A 23,227-nucleotide genomic window follows, 5' to 3' on the forward strand; every position below is an offset into this window, starting at 1 on the left:
GCTGCGCGACCACGGCATGCAGGGCCCTGCAGCCCGCCAGAGCGTCGGCCAGACGGCCTCGTCCGCTCAAGGCACGCCACGCCTGTCCGCCAAGCCTGGCAGCAGCTCTCGCAGTACCGAGCCCGCAGTCTCGTTACGCGAGCTCGAAGAGGCGCTGCAGCCCCGGGCTGCTACCGCTGCAGCCTCGCCAGCATCCGAGCCTGCGTCGCTGAGCGCCGCTAGAAAGCGAGCTGCCAGCCCTCTTGCGACTGGTGCCCTTGCTGCACTGCCGATCCCTTCGGCGCACCCATATACAGTGGCTGAAGGGCACGCAGCAGAGGCACAGCGCGTGCGCAGTGAGCTCGCAGAGCTGCTGGCGAATCCGCTCCTCTTCACGATGCCTGCGCCCTCCAAGCTGCGAAACATCGACCTGCCGGCCATCAATGGCGCACGTCAGGCTGCTGCACAGGTCGATGAACAGACAAGTGTGAGTCTGCCTCACAGCAGCGTGGTGCGTTGCCCTGCTCAGTTGCAGGCGCTGATCGACGCGCGCGGCCTACGTAGACTTCTCGCTTTGCCGAGCAGGCGCCAGCAAGCGTCGCCTCTACACCGCGAAGGACAGAAGCCTCGGCAGGATCGCCAAGTGCAGCGCGCCAGCGGCCAGAAGCCAGCAGCTCGGCGAGCGCGCAGCGCGACGACATGTCCGTGACATACGCGGGGAAGCTCTCGCTGCACATGCCTGGCCGCGTGCGCCAGCGCCCAGCCGGCCTGTACAACTCCGGTGAGTCAGTGCGAGCGAGATCGTGCAGCACACGTGTCCACTCGAGGCGACGATCACCTCACGCGCCTCTGCCCCGCGGCCGCTGACGTGCTCGGTCAACAGGCAACACCTGCTACATGAACTCGGTGCTGCAGTCTCTGCTTCACCTGCCGCCGCTCGCCTACGCGCTGCTGGAACGGAGCACGCGCGAACTCATCGGCGAGTTCGGCGGAACAACAAGCGGTGGCTTCAATCCGACGGAGGCCATGCGCGATCTGGCCGAGCGAGTGCTCTGTGGCTCGAATGTCGTGCAGCCAACAGTCTTCCAGAGCAAACTCAAAAGTAAGTGCTTGAGCGCGTTCGGATCCCCGCGCCACTCTGCTTAACCCGTCCCTTCCGTCGTGTCAGCCTATGCCCGCACGCTTCGCAAGGGACACCAGGAGGACGCGCACGAGTTCCTTGTTCTCCTGCTCGAGGCCATGCAGCAGCAATGCTTCGCCCGCGCAGACAGCCGCATGTGCGTCTGCTTTGACAGGAGAGACGTCGCAAGCCATTCGAGCTGACCCTCTTGCGAGCAGTGATGCCAACCATGCGCTCCGTCGCTCGACCCTCGTCCAGCGCGTGTTCAGCGGCCGTCTGCGCAGCCGTGTCTCATGCCCCGCCTGTCGGCACAACTCCGATACGTTCGACCCATGCCTGGACCTGTCGCTGGACATCAGACACGCGAAGAGCGTCAACGAGGCACTCGACGTCTTTACGAAGGCCGAGGAGCTGTCTGGGTCTGGGCGCGACCGCTACCGCTGCGAAGGGTCAGTCGTGCGGCCCACATGCCCCACAGCGCTCGCTCATGCTTTGCCTGCGCAGCTGCCGCAAGAGAGTCAACGCTTCAAAGCGCTTCACGATTGACACGCCGCCGCTCGTCCTGACGGTCCATCTCAAGCGCTTCACGCTCACGGGCAGCAAGCTGACGCGCGCGATCAAGTACCCGTACACGCTGCAACTAGGCGCGCGGCACCTCTCCGAGGGCGTCGACCCGGTCACCTACACGCTGCACGCCGTGATCCATCACCACGGCGGCGGCCCGAACAGCGGGCACTATGTGGCCAACGTCAAGGCTGGGCGCGGGCCGGGCTGGCTGTCGGCAAACGACTCAACGGTCTCACAGGCTCACAACGGCAAGACGTCTGGCGAGGACAAGTCGTGCTATGTCCTCTTCTACGTGATGGACGCAGCCTCGTCCTCTCGGTCCGGAGCACTACTGCCGCGCCAGCTGGGCGGCCATCTGTCCCCGCCGACGCACAACACGCCTGCGTCCAAGGGCAGCACCAGCGACGGCAAGGGGCTATCTTCGCAGACGTCCAGCATCAGTCCTGGGTCATCGATGGCCGGCCCCATGCGCCCTGCTCAGCGCAAGCGCCGTCGGCTTGAGCTCCACGATGATGAGGACGAGGGAGAGCCGCTGCCCGACGCGCAGTTCGTCTCTCCGGCTGCTTCAAGCACTGTCCGGCCGCCCAATGGGACATACGGGTCAAAGGGCAAGCCTGCTGGGGCAGTGCTCAGCACAGTGCTGGGCAGCGCTACGAACCGCACCGCCATTCCACCAGGCACGTTCTTCGGCGCCGCAGCCAGCAAGAAGCGCGGTGCAGCGCCTGCCGATGCGTACGGCGAGCCCGACGCGGATCACGAGCCGCACTACGAGTCGCTAACGGGCGCACGCTCCTTCGCGCCTGCCGGTGCTCAGGTGCCCAAGCATTCCTCCCGGCACGCCAGCTCGAACGGGAGCCTCAGCATCAAGAGAAACGGCCTCAGCGCCGGCTTGGCCTCCATCAACGGGCCGTCGCCGCAGCGCAAGAAGCTCAAGGAGAAGATGAAGGGCCGCGGCGTGTGAGGAGCGCCGCACGGATCTGTCTGCCACATACGTTCCGCCTGCACTGCGACGCTAATCGACACCTGCTTCCGTCACTCTCGTCCATTGTGTCGCCATGCATCACATGCGCGCCTCGCGCGGGCTGGCAGAGGATGCGCCGTACCACCGTTGCAGCACCTCGGCCAGATGCTTAGCTGTGGACGAGCGCCGAGTGCCGCGTTAGCGAGTGCGGCAGCGAGCGAAGCAGGCACAAGCCCACCTGCCATCACAGACTCACCAAGCATCTCAGGGTGCTCTTGCGCGATGAGGTGACCGGCCTTCAGCTCGGCGGCGCTGTGTCCTGCGCCCCAGCTCGCGATCTCGCGCAGCTGGATCTCTCGCTGCTCAGCGTTGCCGAGGTTGCTCTCCGTCATGACGACGGTGTGGATCTTGGTCGCGTGCTTGCGCTCGCGCCCCGCGGCACGCCCGATGGCGCCGCTCCAGGAGTTGGCAAACGCTGCGGCCTCGCGGAACTTGGACATGGCGAGCGTGACCTCGGTCCCGTTCGGCGAGGACGGCAGCGGCACCAGGTTGTGCTGGACGTGCAGCTCGAGGATGCGCGGGTCCCACGCTTTCAGAGTGCGGTCAGCGCAGTCTGGGCCATCACGCCAGGGGCGACTCACCCTGGAAGTACGGCTTGGACTTGAGATACTCTGTCGCTGCCTCGCTGGAGTACGCAGTTGCGTCAGACGCCTGTGCGTCGCAGCGAGAGGCACACTGGACGCACCGTGAAGCGAACACGTCCTTGCGCGCAATCGCTGCACGCGCCATCTCAGTCTGAGATGGAGAGAGGAGCTTGGCAGCTGACGTTGGGAAGTCAACGGCAAGTCGAAAGAGCCAGGCGCTCTTTACACACCAATCTCAGGCGCCGGGATCACGGCGTCGACCAGCACGATGCCGTCCAGCAGGTCTGAGTAAGCAGTGCCAGCACGCAGGAAGCCTGCTCCGCCTGAGGGGTCCAAGTCAGCCGTTGTTGCGAGGGCTCAGAACCGAGTAGCGCACTGAAGCTATGGCCGACGCCAACGAGACGATGCGACTTGGCGGTAGACGACGGCGCTTGCAGGAAGGCAGGCGCCTCAGCGCCGGGTTGCGGCAGATGGCGGATGAGCGTGTTGATGTCTCGAGCGTGGTCGTCCCACGAGCCTGGCGGAATGGTCAGCAAGGCGTTTGAGCCGTGCAGTGGGAGGCTGAGCACTGACTGGCCATGCCCAGGCGTGGCGCGTTGAGCACGCCCGCGAAGCCGGAGTCGCAGCAGTCCATCGACCACATCTCGGCGATGGGCACGGTCGACACCTCCGCCAGCGCGGCGAGCGTGGGCTCGAAGATCTTGCGCAGCTAGTCAGCCCTACCGCCAGTATCAAGGTACGGCGCCCTGACGCACCTCTTTGTGGAAGCCGTTGGCGTGTGAGCAGACTACGACCACGCCATCCTGCGGCGTCACATCGCGCTTCCACCTCTGCACGACGCCCCACAGCGCCGAGTTCGTCTGGCCTTTTGCGAGCTGCGCTGCGCGCTCGCCGGCCGCTTCCTGAGAGGCGGGCGGCACGAACTCGCTGACATGCCATTGCGAGCAGGCCTCGTCCCACTCGGCAAAGTCAAGGGCACGCTGGGCGCGCTCGTCCTCGACGACCTGGCGGTGAGGCAGGGGCCGGCCAGTTGCTGCCAGGCAGGCGGGGTGCGAGCGCGGAAAGGCAGCGGCGAAGAGGTGCGTCGACAGCGTCCACTCGCCGCAGCGGCGCGGCGGCGGCAAGGCCGGCGCAGACGCTGCCGCGGCGGTGAGCGGGGAAGGGAGACACGGCAGCAAGGGGTACGGCCCTGTGCGAGGGATGATGTTGCCGATGCCAGGGCCCTTGGCTGCTGCGCGTTGCATGATGCAGTTTGGCGGTATGTGCAGGCTTGGGTTCAAGGATCAAGACTAGCACTCCAGACCGGGCCGCTCGCTGGAGAGCTTGCGTGCAGCGATGATGGTAGTGGGAGAAACGAGCGCACGAAGGCGCGAGAGCCGCAAAGAGATGAGCTTGGGGCTGCGGAGAGCGCTGGCAGCTGCTGGCGGCTGGAGGGCGTAGCCGGTCTGCACGTAAGGCTGATGACAGAAGCACGATCCGAAGCGGTCCGGCGTAAGAAGTGCGGGAGCGGCCCTGAGGCGAGTGATAGTGGAGGAGAGCGAAGGTGAGAGGAGAGTGAGAGCACGGCGCCCCGCGAGTCTCCCCGCACTCTTTCTGACCGGGCAGCGCCGTTGCCGGCCCGAGCGCCGCGCCGATGCCGCCGCGCCGTGCGCATCCATCCGCCTCTGCTCGCGAGTCTGGCAGCAGCACGATGGCCGCTCCCAGGGCGCCGCAGTCGGGCCTTGCAGCCAAGATGAGCAGCCCGCTTCGTCGTCGAGAGCAGCTCGTCGGGGGCGGCATCGTCCGGGCCGTCCCAGCGCGGGCTGCGTGAATGACCGGCCCGTGGAGCGGCCCCTGAGGTAGTTTGCGAGCGCTCATCGGAGCGCCGCCCGGCTCTAGATAGCCTGCGCGCTGCCAGCGAGCCGCATCCTTCACGCAGAGGTGCTCAAGCCGCAGCCGTCCCGAGCAGTACCGCCTCGCTGCTCTGGCGAAGTAAGTCTCATCAGGCACAGCAGGGAGGTCGCTGCAGATGTGTCGGCCGCTTTCACCTCCACAACCAGCCAGCATGCGTTGCTATGCCGCGCCTCAGGACCGAGCTTCGGCTCCTGCTGGGCTTCACAGCACAGAGAGCACAGCACAGTGGGTCAGTGCTCCATATTGCCCTTGTGTGCTGGCCCAGCAACGAGTCCCCAGCGCCGCTCGAGGAGACTGGCACTGCCAAGCGCTTAGCAGCGTGAGGGGTCTCGGCGCCGCGCGCCTCCGCCGGTCGGAGCCGGCGCGTTTCGCGAGCACGACGGCTAAAACCGGCCTGCGGTTGCGCAGCGACGCTTGCCCCTCCACCCCATCACCCACCGCGCAACAGTCATGGCCGTACCCGCCGCCTCAGCATCGCCAGCGGTTGCGATCGTGCAGCTCCTCGATGGCGCGGCCGCCGCCGAGGACAGCGCTGCAACCCCTGCCTTTGCCGACCCGGCCGACATTCCCATGCTGCGCCACGCCCGCCTGGCGCCGGCGCGCCTGGAGCAGCTCCTCGCCGCCGCGGGCCGCGAGCGCGACGACCCGCCGCCGCCGCCGCGGCCCGACGAGTGCTGCGGCAGCTCCTGCTCGCCCTGCGTCAAGCAGCTCTGGAGCGAGGAGCTGCGCGCGTGGAAGGAGCGCTGGGGCGTCGGCGCGGCGGCTGCGGCGCGCCGCGCGGCCAAGGCTGAGGCACGTCTGGCTGTCGGCGTGGCGAAGGCAGGCAAAGCGGGCGTGCAGCGAACGCAGGAACCGTCCGAGACAGGCACCATGCCGGGTGCCTTCGACTGGTGATGGGGACCGCAGCGCATCAGCCTGGCTTTGCAGAAGCCAGGCAGGAGAGCTTTGCTGCAACACAAGGTGCCATCTCGGCAACCTACGCCTCTCAGCCACATCGGCAGGCTTGCCAATGGCCCGCAAGCTCCATCGCCGACACCTGACAGCCGACACCCGGCGAAATGGGAAGCGCGCATCGCTTCGTGGCACGGCCTCTGAGCCATCGCACCTGATCGCCCACGGCGAAGGCGACTAGCATCTGCGCAACACACCAAGCAGCAGACAGCGTGTCCCGCTCGCGTCTCTCCGCCCGCGCATGGCTCCAATGCAGACGCTTCTGCACCGCATCCGCGAATACGCATGTCTCGTCCCGCTCGACACCATGCGTCAGCCGGGCTCCCCACCTGGCCTCGGCAGCCGAACCAAGAGCGGCTTACAGCGAGCGCCGGCCGCGCACTAGGTCTAGGGAATGATATTCATGCTGTATCCACCGTTGCTCTGTGCTTGTGCTGTGACATCTACTTCTTGGCCGCGGCCATAAGCTTGCGCGTCCAGACCTGTGCGGGTGAGAGGCGCTGTCGTCAGCACGCCGCACACGCTCGGCGTCGCCGGGCCGCACGCACCTCAAAGTAGTCGCGGAAGTAGAAGAGCAGCGCCTGCGCAAGCACTGCTTTTGTGATCTGCGCTTGCATGCCCTGCAGCGCGGTCCTGCGTCAGAACAGTGCTGTGGCCGGATCAGCGGCTGCACACGCACCTGGTACCAGCCCGAGATGCCCTTCTCCTTGGCGATCTTGGTGAGCACGTCGATGGCGCCCGTGTAGGGCGTGTTCTTCGCCTGCAGGCGGATCTTCGACAGGATGTACGGGAAGCTGCGTGTCTGCTGCGTCAGCGCTATGGCCAAAGCTCGCGACGCGGTCGCGCGACTCACGTCACGACCGTCGCCAGCGTCTTGCTGAGCGCGCCGATGGCGAAGCTCTTGGCGGGCGTCATCTTGCCGTCGGTCGACGCGGCCAGGATGATGTTCTTGACCCCTGCGCACGCGAGGCGAGTCAGCACACGCGACGCGGCATACGCCTACAAGCGGCACTCACGCTCGTACACGCCGTAGGTGATCGCCGGGTTTACCGTCAGTACCAGGCTGGGCTTCAGGCCGCGCCAGAGGCCCGTGATGCCGTCCTCCTTGAGGATGTCGCGCGCCACGCCGAGGAAGCTCTCGTCGTCGGTGACCTTGGCGCTGACCTTGCCGGCAAGGCCCTTCTGCTCGCCCTGCGCCGGCGTGCTCGGTCGCGCCTGGTCGGCCGCGCTGCTGGAGCCGCCCAGCTGCTGCCGTGTCGCGATGACGGCGACCGGGATCGTGAAGATCTGCGCCAGGCCGCCGGCCACGGCACCCAGCAGCAGCTCGACGGCCGTGCTCAGCTGCACCGCCGCGCCGACGGCAGCCGCAGCGGCGCCCGACTTGGTCAGGCGCGTGACGTACAAGGTGCGCACCACCGAGTACCAGTAGAAGTAGGCGAACTCTGCCGAGCAGGGCGTGAGCAGCGGCACCCGGCAGCGAGCAGCTAGCTCTGCGCCGCAGGCACTCACGCGTCGAGAAGGTGTTGACCATGCTAGCGCTGAAGCCGCGGTACAGGCCCGCGACGCCCTCCTTGGAGCGCGCAATCGTCACGACGGCCTCGAAGAGGCCCGAGTTCTTGCGCAGGCTCGCCTTGCCCTGCACATTGCCGAGCTTCTTCTGCGCTGCCTGGGCAGCCGCGCCGGAGCCTGAGTCGGCCTGGATGCGCGTCTTGACACTGGGCGTTGGTCGGCTCGTCAGCGGAAGTGACGGACCTGATGGCCAGGTGCGGCGACTTACGTGTCGAGCGGGTAGATGACGGCGTTGGAGAACACGCCTGGTGGAGGTGCCGCGAGTGAGCGACCGCACACGCCGTCATGGAGCCCATCTGCCTGCGCTGCGCGGCCTGCGCACGGCAGTCACTCACCTCCAAGCGCGCCGGCAAGGGCGTTGCCGAAGGGCGTCAGCGGCTCAGTCATGGCGGCGCGGAGGGAAGGGTGCGGGGTGCAGAGAGGCGGGGCGGAGCTGCAGATTCGGCAGAGCGGGGTGCGGCAGGGCGCGGCAGCAGGAAGCGCGAGAGACGGAGCGGAGACGGCGACGACGGTTGAGGCTGAGCAAAGGTGGATGGAGAGGGGAAGGAGGAAGGCAGCGAGCGCCAAGCCGCTCTGCGCACGCCTGCTATCGCCGCCGTCGGGCAAGAAGGCGGGCAGCGAGCGCACGGCGCGGGGCAGCAGCGGCGCGCGCGGCGAGCGCCTCGCGCCTGCGAGAGCCGCTTGGCCCGGTGCTGAAATCGGCGGTGCGGGGACGCCTTCTTGGCCGGCACACGGGCAGCGGTGACCGCATCGCGCCGGCGTCGGCGCGGCATGCCGCCGGGTGCCGGAGCCGGCGCCGCTCCACCAAGCCACGCCGCAGCACACCTCATCGCAGGACCGGCCAGGGCGAAGACGGCTCGCGAACATCAACAAGGGGCAGCAGAGACGTGGAGCGGCCTCCGACCACTACTCTAGCGCAACATGGACTTACAAGCATGCCGAGCGAACTGCGGGATTTACACGCTGTTGGCGCGATCATGCGACAGCGTCGCGTTGCGGAAGCCCTTACGTGTGGTCTTCTTCAGCGCTCGGCGCCTTTACGTCGGCCCAGAAGGGGGCTTAGACTGATCTTCTAGCTCAGAAGCACATTTTGACACCAAAGGAGCGAGTTCGAGATGCAACAGAAGCGACACGCTGGGGCGCGCGCTGGCCAGGTGGCAGATCGCTGGCGCGCCCACATGCTTTCCGAAGGCCCAGCACCAGCGTCCTTCCTTTGCATCACGCTGCCGCGAGCAGCTTGAGTGAGGGCTTCGAGTCGCGCATGCTGCCAGCTCAAGCTCACAAGTTCCGCAACAGAGACAGTGTGCGCGCCTGAGCTGCCCGGCCTCCGGGCACAGACAGGAGCATGCGGCACCGTGCGCTCCTTCGGATCGACTGCACAATCTCATTCAAGCGCGGAGATGCGCGCTCAGAGCAGAGGGAGGTGTTCTGGGTCTCAAGCATGCATGCTGAGAGATCGCCACGCCTGCAGTGCAACGGTGAGCCTCCGGCAGCGGACGCCTCCGCGGCTCGTGCGACGTCGCGTGCCTGTACCGGACCGCTGGAACGACAGCGACGCCGTCATGCGTCCAGCCGCAGACGCTCCTGACCCCTCGCCGTGCTGCGCAGAGGAGGCACTTCAAACAGGCGAGATTTGGCTGGGCGCGGAGGAAGCGCTCCTGTGCGTCGAAGTCCGGAGCGCCGCAGCAAAGCGGCACAGCCACGTCGAAGCCGCCCTGCAGATCGCTCGCAGCGACAGGCGGCCTGCCACGCCGCCACGCCCGCCTGCACCCTTGAGCAGCGCAGAACGCTGCACGCGAGCTGCATGCTGATGCGTGCATGCGCCGCGATGAAAGCGCTGATCGCACCGCTGCTGCGCCTGGGCTGTGCTGCGTGCTGCGGCTGCGGCTGCGGCTGCTGCAGCTGTGACGGCTCGGCGTCGCAGCGTCGTGTTGGGCATGCCGCCGGCCGGGCGCGGGCAGGCACCAGAGCAGCAGCAGAGAAGGCCAAGCGAGGCGCATGGGCGCAGGAGCGAACTCGCGGCGTGCGCTTTCGCTCCCCGCCGCATTTCAGGGTTCAGGTCGCGGTGCCGCGCGAGATCTGCCCAGCGTTCCTGCTCGCTCGGCGAGCTGCTGTCGCGCCTCGGGCGTGTGCTCGGTGCTGCTGATGCTGCCGAGAGCTTCCTCTGGGGTGCTGCCGCAGCTGCGATGTGTGTCTGGTGCCGCTCGGTGGCGTGGCATGCTTGCGCGCGTGCCTCGGCCGGCGCTTGCGAGACGCGCGACGACGCAGGAGGTCCGCCGCCCGCCGCGTCTGCGCTGGGCCGCACGGCAGCGGCACCCGATCTGCAGCGTGGATGTGTGATGCTCGCAAGGCGCGCGTTTGAGGCTGTCAAGCTCGAAACAGAGCGTGCTGACAGCCGCAGCACAGAGCGCAGAGCTCAAGTCAGCAGAGGTAGGGCCAAGAAGTCGAGCGTAGGCTCGATCCGCTGCAGCGCCGGAGCGGCGGCCCAGGCACGCCGCGGCAGCGCGCGTGGCGTGAGCACGGCGCGCGCAGCCGCAGAGGTGCAGCAGCGAACGAAAGTTAGCGTCGTGCCGCGGCCTGCCGCGCGCGCGCTGCCTGCGCCTGCCTGCCTCTGCCTGCACCGCTCGCTCCTGTTGTCCACCTCCTTCTGCTCCTCCTCCTCCCTCCTCTCGCAACACACCCACCCACCCTCCTTTGGCTCTCCTCCCCGCGCCGCCTGTTCTCACCCACCCCGCCGGCACCGCTGCACCGCCGAGCCCCGTGCGCCGCGCCATGGCTGCTGCCGCGGCCGACCTCGTGTCGCTCGTCTCGGCGACGGCGCAGACGACCGTCTACCCGTCCGACGATGCCGTGCTGAGCTTCCTGCAGCAGCGCTTCCGCGTCGAGCTGCCGTACACGCGCCTCGGCGCCAGCACGCTCGTCGTGCTCAACCCGCTGCGCACGCTCGCCAACCTCAGCGACGCCAGTGCGGATGCCTACCGCAAGGCCTACGCCGAGGCCGCGTGGGAGGCCGCCGGCGAGCAGCACCCCGACGAGAAGCTGCCGCCGCATCCGTACGAGTTCGCCGCGCGCGTCTACCATTACATGCGCCGCACGGCGCAGAGCCAGGCCATCGTCTTCAGCGGCGCCACCAACGCCGGCAAGACGTACACGTCCAAGCTCGTCACCGCGCAGCTGCTGCGCCTCGCGTCGCAGGGCTCGAAGCGCGAGGCCAAACTCGCAGAGCAGGTGCGCGCCTTTGACGTCCTGCTCAACGCCTTTGGCGCCGCCAAGACCAAGTCGAACGGCAACGCCTCGCGCCACGGCCGCTACCTCGAGCTGCACTACTCCGAGCAGGGCCGCCTCGCCGCCGCCAAGGTGCTCACGTTTGGCCTGGACAAGGACCGGCTCTGTGCGCCGCTCGCGCCCGAGGAGCGCACCTACCACGTCTTCTACCAGCTTCTGGCGGGTGCCACGCAGGATGAGCGCGAGGCGCTGCGCCTCGAGGATGTCACGTCGTACGCGCTGCTGGCCTCGTCGGGCTGCTACCGCCTCTCCGGCGGGCCGTCTTCCGACGACGGCATCGCAATGGACGAGCTGCGCGCGGCCATGCGCACGCTGGGCTTCAAGCCAAAGCACTTTGCCGCGATCTTTGCGCTCCTCTCTGCCATCCTCTGCCTCGGCAGCCTCACCTTTGCCGACCCAGAAGGCCACGACCAGCTCGCCGAGGCGGCGCACATCACGAGCGCGGGCGCACTCGAAGACGCTGCGGCGCTGCTTGGCGTGTCCGAGGACGACCTCGAGCAGTGCCTGACCACGCGCGTGCGCTTCGTGCGCAAGGAGCAGGTCTCGTCGTTCCTGGATGCCTCTGCTGCGGCCGTGCAGCGCGACTCGCTTGCGCGCGACCTGTACGCCACGCTCTTCGCGTACGTCGTCGAGACGGCGAACCACCGCGTGTGCCCTGGCCCCGACGAGCGGCACGCCACGCAGATCGTGCAGCTCGATGTGGCGGGCTACCAGTCGCGCGCCGGCTCCTCACTCGCGGCGCCTCCGCCGGGCGGCGCACAGGCCAGCGCGCACTGGGAGTTTGCCGGCGCCAACTTCGTGAGCGAGGTCGTGCAGAACTTCCTCGTGCGCCAGGCGTTCGACAACGACACGCCCGCAAACGCCGAGCTGCTCGCCGACGGCCTCTCGCTGCCCGACATTGTCACGGGCGACAACACGGCCTGCGTCGAGCTGCTGCGCGGCTCGCGCTCGCTCGGCGGACCCGCCGACCGCAAGCCGGCAGGTGTGCTGGGCAGCCTGGACAAGGCCGTGCACCGCGTGCGCACGGGCAAGGCCAAGGAGGACGACGATGCGGCGCTCCTGACGGAGCTCGACCAGCACGGTGCGCACGGCTCGTACGTGGCCTCGACGAGCAGCAACATGTCCAGCGCGCAGGGCCCCCGCCGCGTGTTCGGCATCAACCACTACCAGGGCCAGTGCTCGTACGACGTGCGCGCGTTCGTCTCGCGCGAGATGGACGTCTTCGACTCGTCGTTCGTGCAGATGCTGCGCCGCAGCCAGGTCAGCTTCGTCGCCAAGCTCTTCGCCGGTCCGAGTCTCGCCACCGAGGCGCACCCGCTCGACGCCAACATTGTCGTCAACGCGCAGGTCTCGGTGCGGCCACTGCGCCAGCCGACCCCGCTGCACCCCGCGGCGCCTCTCGCCGAGCCTCTGCTCGACGCGCAAAAGGTCTACGGCGTCTCGCGGCAGCTCAACGCTGCGCTCAGCGAGATCCTGAGCACGCTGCAGCACGCCGGCAAGGTCTGGACGGTGCTGGCCATGCGGCCCAACGACATCGACCAGCCGAACAGCTTTGACGGCCGCCGCGTCAAGGCGCAGCTGCGCAGCCTGCTGCTGCCCGACCTAGTTGCGCGCAAGCGGCACGACTACGCCACTGGCCTCTCGTTTGCCGAGTTCTGCCAGCGCTACGCCGACAGTGTCTCGCCGGCCGCAGCCGCCGCGGGCGTGTCTGAGCCGCGCGAGAAGATTCAGGCGTTCGCGATCGGCAACGCGTGGCGCGACGGCCAGGACTATGCACTCGGGCAGTCGCGCGTCTGGCTTGCCTACGGCCCCTGGCGCCGGCTGGAGGACCGCCTCCGCGCCAGCGAGCCTGCAGACCTGCAGGTGGACGTGGACGACCGCGCCGACGCGATGACTGAGCGCAGCGGCATGAGCCCGAGCTACCCGCCCGGCGGCATGGGCCGCAGCACCAGCTACCTCAACCCCTCGACGCCCATGGGCGGCGACGGTGACCTGGGCAAGGGCGGCTTCGGCGAGAGCGAGGACCAGCTGCTCCTGCGGCGCCCGAGCAATGTGTCGAACCCGTTCACCGGCGGCGCGGACTCTGTCAAGGAGGCCGGCGCGTGGGGCTCGGAGTGGGACAAGGGCGCGTACGGCGGCGTCGCGAACCCGGGCATCGTCGGCACGCTCGAGAAGTCCGGCGACCTGGAAGGCAAGGCGATCGACGCCGTCACCGAGGAGCCCGTCACGGCGGTGCGCCGGTGGTGGGTGCGCCTCGCGTGGGCCTTCACCTGGTGGATCCCGTCCTTTGTCCTGTCGCGCTGCGGCGGCATGAAGCGGCCCGACGTGCAGATGGCCTGGCGCGAGAAGGTGACGATCTGCGGCCTGATCGCCCTGTTCTGCGGCGTCGTGCTGTTCTGGATTCTCGGCTTCGGCGCGATCATCTGCCCGGGCACCAAGACGCTGTACAACGCCGCCCAGCTGGGCGAGCACAACACGGCCAAGTCGTACTACACTGCGATCCGCGGCGAGGTGTACGACCTCTCCAAGTGGGCCGGCGGCCGGCACGCCGCGGGCGTGACGAGCGACGTCATGACGGAGCTCGCCGGCCAGGACCTCACGCCGTACTTCCCGATCCCGCTCAACGTCGGCTGCCCGAACCTCGTGACCGACCCGACCGTCGCGCTGCAGACTAACGGCTCGTCGACGTACTACTCGGCCGCATTCACACAGGCGATCCACCTCAGCGGACCCTCGGCGCCCGACCAGGCCAGCACGCTGGCGAACGCGCAGTGGTACCCCAACACGCTGCTGCCGTTCCTGCGCAAGTACTACCACGGCACCTTCGTCGTCGCCTCCAAGGCGGTGCGCGACCAGGCGACGGACCGCAACTGGGCCGTGGTCAACGGCCGCATCTACGACCTCGGGAACTACATCTACACGAAGAGCCTGACGTCCACCGTCAGCTCGTCGCCGACGCTCTTCCTGCCCGAGTCGGTCAGCTCGCTGTGGGAAAATCAGCCCGGCCAGGACATCACGAGCGACTTCAACTCGGCCATGGGCAGCCTGAACACGACGACGCGGCGCGCGACGCAGCAGTGCCTCGACAACATCTTCTACATCGGCCAGACGGACAAGCGCGAGACGGCGCGCTGCCAGGTGAACAACTACCTGCTGCTCGCCTTCTCGTGCCTCATCATGGCCACGCTGCTCGCCAAGTTCCTCGCCGCGCTGCAGCTGGCGCCGAAGCGCAACCCGGAGCAGCAGGACAAGTTTGTCATCTGCCAAGTGTGAGTGATGCGCCCGACTACTGCGACTTGCTCGGTGCTGACGATGTACTCCAGGCCATGCTACACGGAAGGCGAGGAGGAGCTGCGCAAGACCATCGACTCGCTGTCCAACCTGAAGTACGACGACAAGCGCAAACTCCTGTGAGTAGCCCCGCCTGCGCTTGCTCACTGCTGCTTCCGCTCAACGCTTGTGCTCTCCTCGCGCAGCTTCATCATCTGCGACGGAATGATCGTCGGATCCGGAAACGAGCTGCCCACGCCCCGCATCGTGCTTGACATCCTCGGCGTCGATCCGAAGATCGACCCGGAGCCGCTGATGTTCAAGAGCGTCGCCGACGGCTCGAAGCAGCTCAACTACGGCAAGGTCTACTCGGGTCTCTACGAATTCGAGGGGCACGTGGTCCCGTACATCGTGGTGGTGAAGGTCGGCCGCCCGTCCGAGCGCACACGGCCCGGCAACAGAGGCAAGCGCGACACGCAGATCCTGCTAATGCGGTATCTCAACCGCGTCCACTTCGATGCGCCCATGTGTCCGCTCGAGCTGGAGATCTACCACCAGATGAAGAACGTCATCGGCATCGATCCCGCCTTCTACGAGTACATTCTCATGGTCGACGCCGACACGAGCGTGGAACCGGAGGGCCTGAATCGACTGGTGTCCGTCGCCGCCGACGACTCGCGCGTGATTGCCATCTGTGGCGAGACCAAGGTCGATAACGAGGAGGGCTCCTGGTGGACGATGATCCAAGGTGCGTTGCGATTGTCGCTCGGACGTGCGCTCGCGTGCTGACCTGCCTCGCCTCGACAGTGTACGAGTACTACATCTCCCACCACCTGTCCAAGGCCTTCGAGTCGCTGTTCGGCAGCGTGACGTGTCTTCCGGGCTGCTTGTGAGTCGCCTCGACGCCAGGTTGCTCTTGACGAAGCTGACACCCTCCGGCAGCTCGATGTACCGCATCCGCAGCGCAGACAAGGGCCGCCCGCTGTTCATCTCGAATCGCATCATCGACGAGTACTCGGAGAACCGCGTCGACACGCTGCACAAGAAGAACCTACTCTCGCTCGGCGAGGATCGCTACCTCACCACCCTGATCCTGAAGCACTTCCCGTCGTTCCGCACCAAGTTCACGCCCGACGCGCACGCCCACACTGCCGCGCCGGAGCGCTGGGGCATTCTGCTGTCGCAGCGTCGCCGCTGGATCAACTCGACGGTCCACAATCTGGCGGAGCTCGTGCTGATGCCCGAGCTCTGCGGCTTCTGCTTGGTGAGTCGCTCGCGGAAAGAAGCCTGCCCGTCCGCGCCTCTCTCACACGCTCGCAGTTCTCGATGCGCTTCGTCGTGTTCCTCGACCTCGTCGGCACGATCATCCTGCCCGCAACGACCGTCTACCTGGTGTACCTCATCGTCGTCGTGGCTACGGGCACGGCTGCGCTGCCGATCATCTCGCTCGCGCTCATCGGCGCGACGTACGGCCTGCAGGTCATCATCTTCCTCCTGAAGCGTCAGTGGCAGTACATTGGCTGGCTCATCATCTACCTCTGCGCGTACCCCGTGTGGTCCTTCTTCCTGCCGCTCTACTCGTTCTGGCACATGGACGACTTCAGCTGGGGCAATACGCGTATCGTCGTCGGCGAGAAGGGCAACCGCAAGATCATCGCCGGCACCGACGACGAGCCGTACGACGACAGCATGATCCCGCTGAAGCGCTTCAGCGAGTACCAGCGCGACGTCTTTAACGACCCCGACGCCGCCTCGCTGCGCTCCGGCCTCACGGGCGTCAGCGGCGCGGGCCCGTTCTCGAACAACTACGCCATCGGCATGGGCTACCCGCAGCAAGTGCAGCGCGGCCCAGGCAGCTACTACGCCGGCTCGGACGCAGGCTCGGCGGCGTACGGCGCGCCGACGACGCACGGCGGCGACTACTTCCAGAACACCAACGTCGTCGCGCACTCGCGCCAGAACTCGTCGAGCCAGGTGCTCGGCGGCTCGCGCGGCCCGTCGCGCATGCCGTCGCAGGCCTTTGGCTCGACGAACCCCATCGCGCCGTCGCCGACGATGTCGCCGTTCGGCTCGCCGATGTACGGCATGCAGGGCACGCCCATGTCGATGTACTCGCTCGGGCCCCAGAGCATGTACATGGGCGCCGGCGGCGCGCCGATGTACCCGCAGGCGTCGCCGGGCATGGCGCACTCGCCGAGCGGCTCCGAGGTCGGCTTTGCCAGCCCGCGCGCCTCGGCGATTCTGCCGCAGCACACGGGCGGCAGCGGCATGTGGGGCAGCCCCGGCGGCCAGCCGTCGCGTGCCCAGAGCACGTACGCGCTCGGCGGCAACAACCCCTTCGCCGCGCCCGTCGGCGCCCCTGCGGCGCCCGACGCGCTGCCGCAGAGCCTCAACGCCGAGCCGACCGACGAGGACCTGGCCGCGGCGGTGCGGCGCTACCTCGCCGCGCAGACCGACCTGATGGCGGTGAGCAAGCGCAACGTGCGCGACGCCGTCATCGCCGCGTATCCCAAGGCCGATCTCGCCTCGCGCAAGGCGACGATCAACAAGGCCGTCGACGACACGCTCTCCGGTGCCGCCTAGACAGAGCGGCCCGCCCGGCCGCCGCATGACCTCTCCTTCTCCATCCCCCTTCCCGACTCTCATGTAGCCCCGCGCACAATCTGACGACTTTACTTCATGCGATGATATTCTGTGCCAGCTATCGCATGTCGCCGCGCCGCACGAACGGCACGCCGAGGCCGCTGAGCAGCTGCCGCGCCTGCTCGGTGGCGTGCGGGCCGCGCGCGCTCGTGATGCAGTCGATCTGCGAGAGGGTGAGTGTCTGACACCACTGGCAGGGCGGGCGGCGCTCACCTGGAAGCCCGACGGCTTGCCCGGGTATGCGTCCCAGTTCGCCTCTGTGCCCGGCCACAGCGCCATGGCCTCGGGCGGGAAGCCGAGCGACACGACGCCCGAGAGCGCCGCGGGCGACGCTGGCGGCTGCGACGACGGCGGCAGCGCAAAGCCTTGGAACGAGCGCAGGCGCGGCAGCACGAACGTCGTCAGCTGCGCAAGAGGTCAGCATGAGTCGGCGCCGCAGCTCTGCGCTTGCATGCATCTTCCAGGCTGCACTCACCTGCTCGATCAGGTCCAGCGCCGCAGGGCCCGGCAGCACCGCCTGGGCGCCCACGGGCATGCCCGCGCGGATCTTGAAGCTCGCCGCGCCGCCCTTGGCCCGCACGATCTTGACAAAGCCACGCTCGCCGGCGTGCTCCGTGTCCACGCTGGCATCGGCTGCCGAGCCGAGCACGCGCGCACCCGTGATGGCGCGCAGCTGCGCAACCAGCGGCACGAGGGCGTTCTTGTTGGAGATGGCGTCCTTGCAGAACGACGTGATGACGACGCGCTCGAGGCGCGGCACGTCGCGCGCCGGGTCGGCGGCGTGCTGCGGCGCACTGCCCGGCTGTGCCCGCCGGTTGCCGCGTGCTGGCCGCGCCGGACGCAGCGCCGTGTACGGCGACGAGGGGTCCCAGCGGCGCGGCTCGGCGCCGCCCGAGCTCGACGGGCGCGCCGCGGTGGGGTCGTACGTCATGTACAGCAGCGACGGCAGCAGCGTGCGCTGGTAGTGCTCGCCCAGCCGGCTGAGCTGCGTCGGGCCGGGCAGCACGGCGGGCGTCGCCAGCGGGCGGATGAGGCGGGCGGCGGACATCGAGATGGAGGTGGGATGCGAGGAAGGAGCGGCGGCGAGGCGGCGTGGCTTTTTGGCGGGACGCGTCACGTGATGTCGCCTGCCCGGCCGCACCTCGAGCCGCTCTACTCGACTGCAGCGCCTGCGCAGCACCTAGGCGCTTCATCTTGATGGAGGGGCCTGGGTACGGACAGCGAGTGCTTCTGCCAATGCGATTTTCGGCTCGCAGATGAGATGCAGGTGTGCTGAGCCCTCCAGCGCCTCCTGTCGCTTGCAGCGCGTGATCAGGCCCGCAGCACGGGGGTCGGCTGTCATCGCTCAGCCTGCGTCTCTTGCGCCCGTTGGTCGGCCCGTTGAGAGGGCGACGACAAGCTGCTCAAGAACAAGGACAGGTGCTCTCAGCTGCATCTCGCCACAGGAGTGTGTGTAGGGTCTGCGAAGGCCGCACCTTTAGGCGGGCTCGCAAGCCAAAGCTCTGCGCATGCGTCCCCGAGATCTTTCTCCCTACAACACACCCAGCAACAGCTGCGAGAAAGCTGCAAGAGTCTTCAGCCATCTTCAGCAGCATACTACGCAGATATTGAGACCTATAAGAGCTCGTTCTGAGCCCGGAGGTGCTTCGCCGGCGCAAGAGAGCTCGGAAGGTGGGGGCGAGCGGGTCCACACGCGACGGCCGCGTGCCTCCGAGCGGCCTGCCTCGCCGCACCCTTCCGTTGGGCTGGCCCTTGACGTGAAGCTAGCTTGCAGCGGAGTCCGAGCGGGCTGCATGCTGCGATGGGGCCTGCAGCGGCGTGCGGCGGCAGCTCAAGGCGCTTGCATCGGCGCTGCCGGCTGCTCCCAGCGTTCGGGCAGGCACCAGGGTTCGCTGCAGCGCTGGACCCTGAGCGGCGAGCCACGCAGATCTCGCGCGCTGCTGCAGCTGCGGTGCCTCCGCCTTGCTGCTGCGCCGCCGATGCTGTCGGCCGTGACCGTCCTGGCGGCCACTCCAGCAGACGGTCAGCTCGAGATCCGTCAGCCGCAGCGCAGCATCGGCCGCAGCGGCACCCTTCGCCTTGGCCCACACGATGAAGCAGCGCTCAGCGGCGCTTCCCACACCATGCCCTTCTGCGACTGCTGGACCCGCAGCCTGCTGGACCTGCTCCTCTCCCAAAGCGGCACCAAGACGTGTAACCACAGCAGCGGATCGAGTTCTCCGATGAGTGCTCTGCTGTGCTGGAAGCTTCCGCTGTGGAGCCGAGCCGAAGAAGGCGTCGACGGTCTATTTTGCGCTCGCAGGCGGCGCGCTGCGGGCCGCTGCACGCCACGCCGAGGTGCATCGATGGGAGCCTCGCCGTGGGAGCACCCGCGCGCCGAGTTTGGCGCATGGCGCAGCACGACCGCCCCCTGCTGTCTTCGCCAGCACTCTAACTCTTGCGATCGTCGCTCCAGAGCGGTGGCGCCCACTATGCGGGAAGCCGGACCTGACCGGCCTCCGGATTGAGGCAGGAGAACACAGAGAAGCGAGATTCCATCTGTCCCTGAAACACTACTCACGATCGCTGCTCCCAATTTCCCAGAGAGCGGCGAAGAGGCGAACGGCGCACGCGCACATTTCAATTTCGTCATGAGTGCCCCTCAGTTGCGTAGGGGGGCTGTGCTGCTCGCTCAGCACTCCATGCGTAGACTCCAGAATGCAGCGTGCTGCTCGGTCAGAGGAAGGAGGGAGCCGAGGAGAAGAAGCGAGGAGGCTCCCTCTGACGGCGCGGGGACGGCGTGCAGCGGCAGGCGCCGCGCCGCGCCGCGCGGTCCAGACCCGGGCCGGCGACCTTGATCGCCGCGCGGCACGCCGCGGCGCGTTTAAGCTCGTCTCTCGCAGCGCTCCCGCAGCGCTGCGCCAGCGTACCATTCGCAGCCGCAGACCCCACGGACCGGTGTCCAGACCCCAGCACCGGTCCCTGCAGCATGCAGGGCCCTCGCTGCTGCGCCCTGCGTTCTGCGCTTCGGCTTTCGCTGGCCGCCCCGTGGGTCCGGCGTAGTGCCGCGACGACGACGACGACGACGACGACGAAGAGCAAGTCCAGACCGCCTCGCCCTGATGCTGTCTCGCACGGCCGGCAACTTAGGAGCTCGCCCGCCAGCACTCTCGCTCCTGACGGCTCTCGCACCCTGCCTGGAGATCGCTCTGCTTGTAAAGTCGCCGCCGCGTGCTGGTGCTGCTTGCTGCTGGTCAGCGCGATCAGGCTGCCGTATGGGCACCTCAACTGAAGCGAGGCGAGTTGCAGCGCCCGGAGAGACAGCGGCGATGGGCGTGGTGGCTGTCATGCACGCGCGGCGCGGTGACGCGTGGGCTTGCTGCGTGCGATGCAGCAGCGCACAGCAGCGCAGAAGCAGCATCGAGAGCTGGCTCTCTCACCCGGCCTGAATCTCGCAGCGCCGGGCTTTTGCTCGCGGCGGCCTTGGCTGGCGATCAGTGCAGGAAAGAGCTGATGCTCAGATGCAGATGCAGCACCCGTTCAGAGGCAGCAGCATGCAGGGCTCGTTTTAGAGGCAGCGCGGGGCGGCAGCAAGAGAGCGAGGCGTGGCGGCGCGCGGAGGATGAGATGCGGCGGCGCGGCGTGCGGCGCTGCACGCGCGCGGAGGCTGCTGCCGTGCCTGTCTGCCGCCGCCGATGGTGGGCGACCTCGCCGCCCGCGCCCGCGCACTCCATCGCGATCGAGCTCGCGCGTTCTGGCTGATGGACCCAGAATGGACCCCGGGTCGGCCTGAAGCTGCGCTCTCTCTCCCTCACCACCTCTTGCACACCCCTCGCTCACGTCCTACCGCACCCCAGACGTCGTCGTCGTCGTCGTCGCCGCCGCCTTGTGATTTTCGCTGCTGCTCTCTGCCCTGCTGCCGCGCCCGCGTTCCGCCTGCTTCTCGCAGCGAAGAACGCCGATCTGCCGCGCGCCGCGCTGCACCGCTTCGCCTCTCACCCTCGCGACCATCCCCGGGCGCCCACGCCGCCGCGCCCAGCCCAGCCTCCGGCTGCCGCGCGCTCGCTCGTGCTTCCTCCAGGAAGCCGGCTCTGGCGTGGGTGCTCCCTCAGCCCGCCCGTTCGCGCCGCGCCGCTCCTCGCCTCGGTGGCCCCAGCCGCCGCATGACGTCCTTCTCCCTGCCGGGACGCGGCGTCTCCATCCTCAACGACGCCACCGCCGAGAGCTCGCGCGCGGGCAGCAGCAGCAGCACCGGCGCTGCCGACGGCTCGGCCGCATGGTCGCGCAGCGGCTCGCCGCGCCGTGAGGCTCGCAGCACGGCGGCCAAGCGCAAGGCCATCGACCAGGGCCGCATCGACGCCGGCAACGCAACGCGCGCATGGCGCAAGACGACGGCCGCCGCCGCCGGCATCGGCCTCGGCGCCGCCGACCCCAACGAGGCCAGCGCGTCGAACAGCAACTCGGCCGCCCACTCGACGGACGCCTCCGAGGCGCCCAGCCCCAACCCCTCGCCGCCCGGCACGGCCTCGGGCGGCGGCAGCTCCGACGAGTCGCCCGGCTCGTCGGGCGGCTCGTACTTTGCCACCAAGGACGGCGGCTACGGCAGCGGCATGCTCTCGAGCTCCATCAGCGGCACGGCGCGCTCCTACTCGACCGAGGCCACGTCGCTCGGCGACGGCTCGTGGGCGTCGGAGCGCAGCCGCAAGATGGAGCCGTCGAAGCTCGGCGTGCCGGCGGACACGCGCCGCATGGGCGGCGCCAGCCCCACGGCGCCGCGCGACTCCAAGGTGCTGAGCGAGCCGGGCCTCGTCACCTCGCCGCAGCCGATGGACAAGGACAGCCCCGACGCCGACGACGAGATCTCGCCGCCGAGCGGCACACACAACGGGCCCGGCGGCCACGGCTCGCGCACGGGCATCGACGGTCACGAGAGCGGCGAGCCGGAGCGCACTCGGCGGCTCGCGTCCATGCGGCAAGGCTCCTCCACGTCGGGCATGGACTGGGAGGACCAGCTGCCGCAGCCGCAGCGGTCGCACGGCGACTTTGTCGCGCCCATGCCGCCGCGGCAGAACTCCAAGCACCTCACCGTGCCCGGCACGGCTTCGCGCTCGTCGGACGACAGCAGTGGCCCGAGCCCGATGAGCACCTCGCAGGACTCCAGCCGCTCGCCAAGCATGGCCGTGACCAACGACGGCAGCACCAGCTCCGCCTCGCACACGCCGTCGCAGCCGCTCACCGTCGGCGGCAAGAAGCGCTATCCGTGCCCGTTCCCGGGCTGCGAGAAGACCTTCTCGACCAGCGGCCACGCCGCGCGGCATCACCGCATCCACTCTGGTGAGTCGATCTCAAAGCTTTGCATCTCATGCCCCTGCTCACTCCCTTTCCAGGTCGCAAGCCGTACCGCTGCACATTCCCCGGCTGCAAGGCTAGCTTCTCGCGCCAGGACAACAGCCTGCAGCACTACCGCACACACGTGCTGCACCCCAAGGGCCGCAGCGCCGCTGCCGTCGCCGGCAGCATCGACGCGTCCTCCGACGACCTCGGCTCGCTGCACCTCGATCCCGAGACGGAGGCCAGCGTGCAGCTCGGCCGCAAGGCACTGCAGGAAGGCACAGCCATCGCCGTTGTGCAGGAAGTCGTCGGCCGCGACGGCCGCAAGGAGGAGGCCGTGGCACGCACCGTGGGCATGCCGCGTCTGCGCCGCGAGTCGATGCAGTCGGACGCCGACATGCGCGAGCTCGAGGAACTGCGCATGCGCCACGGCTCGAACGCGCCGCACGTCATGATCCGCAGCGCCTCGGGCGGCCCGGGCACCATGTCCGTGCACCACACGCCGCCGCGCATGCCCTACGCAGAGCACGGCCACCTGCCGAGCTCGTCGCCGCACCACATGTCGCACGGCCACCTGGTGCACCACGCTGCGCCGCCGCACGTGGCTGCCTTTGCGCCTCCTCCGCCGCCGCACGCCGTCAACATCGTCGCCCGGCCCGTGCTCGTGAGCGCAGCGCCGCCACTGCCGCCGCACGGCAGCCCCACGGCGTACTCGGGCCACCGCTCGTGGTCGTCGGACGTCGCGCCGCACAGCTCGATGGCCGCCTACGGCGCTCCGCCGCACCCCGCCGAGAGTCGTCGCATGTCGAGCACGTCTGCAACGTCGTCCGAGCCACGCTGGGCAGACTCGCCGCTCAATCTCATGCCGTCGTTCCGCCGCGAGGTCGCTCCGCTGCCGCACCCGGCAGGCGCCTACGGCGACCACCGCCGCAGCCACTCGATGAGCAACCCGCGGCCAAAGTTCGGCAACGGCGGCTTCGACGGCCCGCCTCGCGGTGCGGCCCACGCCGACATCGCCGCCAGCGTCTCGCCGCC

General features: G+C 68.4%; 9 protein-coding genes across 9 annotated transcripts; 4 read left to right on the forward strand and 5 right to left on the reverse strand.

Moving 5' to 3' along the window:
- The first annotated feature begins 185 nt into the window (after positions 1 to 185).
- Positions 186 to 2,392, forward strand: FA09DRAFT_124793 (cysteine proteinase). Its single transcript, XM_025739051.1, has 7 exons — positions 186 to 335; positions 663 to 760; positions 863 to 1,081; positions 1,148 to 1,256; positions 1,318 to 1,548; positions 1,604 to 2,002; positions 2,128 to 2,392. Exons 2-7 carry the CDS (start codon positions 679 to 681, stop codon positions 2,165 to 2,167), a joined length of 1,080 nt encoding a protein of 359 aa, XP_025596032.1. The 5' UTR covers positions 186 to 335; positions 663 to 678; the 3' UTR covers positions 2,168 to 2,392.
- Positions 2,393 to 2,644: 252 nt separating this feature from the next.
- Positions 2,645 to 4,814, reverse strand: FA09DRAFT_331725 (hypothetical protein). Its single transcript, XM_025743154.1, has 8 exons — positions 4,027 to 4,814; positions 3,845 to 3,971; positions 3,648 to 3,788; positions 3,502 to 3,594; positions 3,373 to 3,448; positions 3,269 to 3,312; positions 2,884 to 3,216; positions 2,645 to 2,800 (listed from the first exon to the last, which is right to left on the reverse strand). The coding sequence occupies exons 1-8, from the start codon at positions 4,513 to 4,515 to the stop codon at positions 2,727 to 2,729; spliced, it is 1,377 nt and encodes a 458-aa protein (XP_025596033.1). The 5' UTR covers positions 4,516 to 4,814; the 3' UTR covers positions 2,645 to 2,726.
- Positions 4,815 to 5,470: 656 nt separating this feature from the next.
- FA09DRAFT_331728 (hypothetical protein) lies at positions 5,471 to 6,530 on the forward strand. Its single transcript, XM_025743155.1, has one exon. The coding sequence runs from the start codon at positions 5,615 to 5,617 to the stop codon at positions 6,056 to 6,058; it is 444 nt and encodes a 147-aa protein (XP_025596034.1). The 5' UTR covers positions 5,471 to 5,614; the 3' UTR covers positions 6,059 to 6,530.
- Positions 6,531 to 6,558: 28 nt separating this feature from the next.
- Positions 6,559 to 8,071, reverse strand: FA09DRAFT_300929 (mitochondrial carrier; the record flags this gene model as incomplete). Its single annotated transcript, XM_025740354.1, has 8 exons — positions 6,559 to 6,597; positions 6,664 to 6,735; positions 6,795 to 6,909; positions 6,969 to 7,071; positions 7,132 to 7,557; positions 7,625 to 7,830; positions 7,893 to 7,929; positions 8,020 to 8,071. 8 exons carry the CDS (start codon positions 8,069 to 8,071, stop codon positions 6,559 to 6,561), a joined length of 1,050 nt encoding a protein of 349 aa, XP_025596035.1.
- Positions 8,072 to 9,293: 1,222 nt separating this feature from the next.
- FA09DRAFT_331729 (hypothetical protein) lies at positions 9,294 to 9,643 on the reverse strand. The gene has a single exon (XM_025743156.1). The coding sequence runs from the start codon at positions 9,621 to 9,623 to the stop codon at positions 9,303 to 9,305; it is 321 nt and encodes a 106-aa protein (XP_025596036.1). The 5' UTR covers positions 9,624 to 9,643; the 3' UTR covers positions 9,294 to 9,302.
- A 670-nt stretch (positions 9,644 to 10,313) lies between these two features.
- Positions 10,314 to 16,940, forward strand: FA09DRAFT_362445 (hypothetical protein). The gene is made up of 6 exons (XM_025745472.1): positions 10,314 to 14,238; positions 14,293 to 14,379; positions 14,446 to 14,987; positions 15,047 to 15,128; positions 15,182 to 15,503; positions 15,560 to 16,940. Exons 1-6 carry the CDS (start codon positions 10,457 to 10,459, stop codon positions 16,820 to 16,822), a joined length of 6,078 nt encoding a protein of 2,025 aa, XP_025596037.1. The 5' UTR covers positions 10,314 to 10,456; the 3' UTR covers positions 16,823 to 16,940.
- FA09DRAFT_362446 (ribosomal protein L5) lies at positions 16,915 to 17,930 on the reverse strand (the record flags this gene model as incomplete). Its single annotated transcript, XM_025745473.1, has 3 exons — positions 16,915 to 17,045; positions 17,096 to 17,287; positions 17,358 to 17,930. The coding sequence occupies 3 exons, from the start codon at positions 17,928 to 17,930 to the stop codon at positions 16,941 to 16,943; spliced, it is 870 nt and encodes a 289-aa protein (XP_025596038.1). The 3' UTR covers positions 16,915 to 16,940.
- Positions 17,931 to 19,739: 1,809 nt separating this feature from the next.
- FA09DRAFT_331730 (hypothetical protein) lies at positions 19,740 to 20,467 on the reverse strand. Its single transcript, XM_025743157.1, has one exon. The coding sequence runs from the start codon at positions 20,280 to 20,282 to the stop codon at positions 19,746 to 19,748; it is 537 nt and encodes a 178-aa protein (XP_025596039.1). The 5' UTR covers positions 20,283 to 20,467; the 3' UTR covers positions 19,740 to 19,745.
- A 1,568-nt stretch (positions 20,468 to 22,035) lies between these two features.
- FA09DRAFT_300769 (hypothetical protein) lies at positions 22,036 to 22,337 on the forward strand (the record flags this gene model as incomplete). The annotated part of the gene is made up of 2 exons (XM_025740348.1): positions 22,036 to 22,195; positions 22,249 to 22,337. Coding segments are annotated over 2 exons (249 nt in total), but the record flags the coding sequence as incomplete, so codon positions are not given.
- Between the last annotated feature and the right edge of the window lie 890 nt (positions 22,338 to 23,227).

This window comes from Tilletiopsis washingtonensis (genome assembly GCF_003144115.1).
Source record: "Tilletiopsis washingtonensis strain MCA 4186 unplaced genomic scaffold FA09scaffold_20, whole genome shotgun sequence".
Lineage (NCBI taxonomy): Eukaryota > Fungi > Basidiomycota > Exobasidiomycetes > Entylomatales > Tilletiopsis > Tilletiopsis washingtonensis.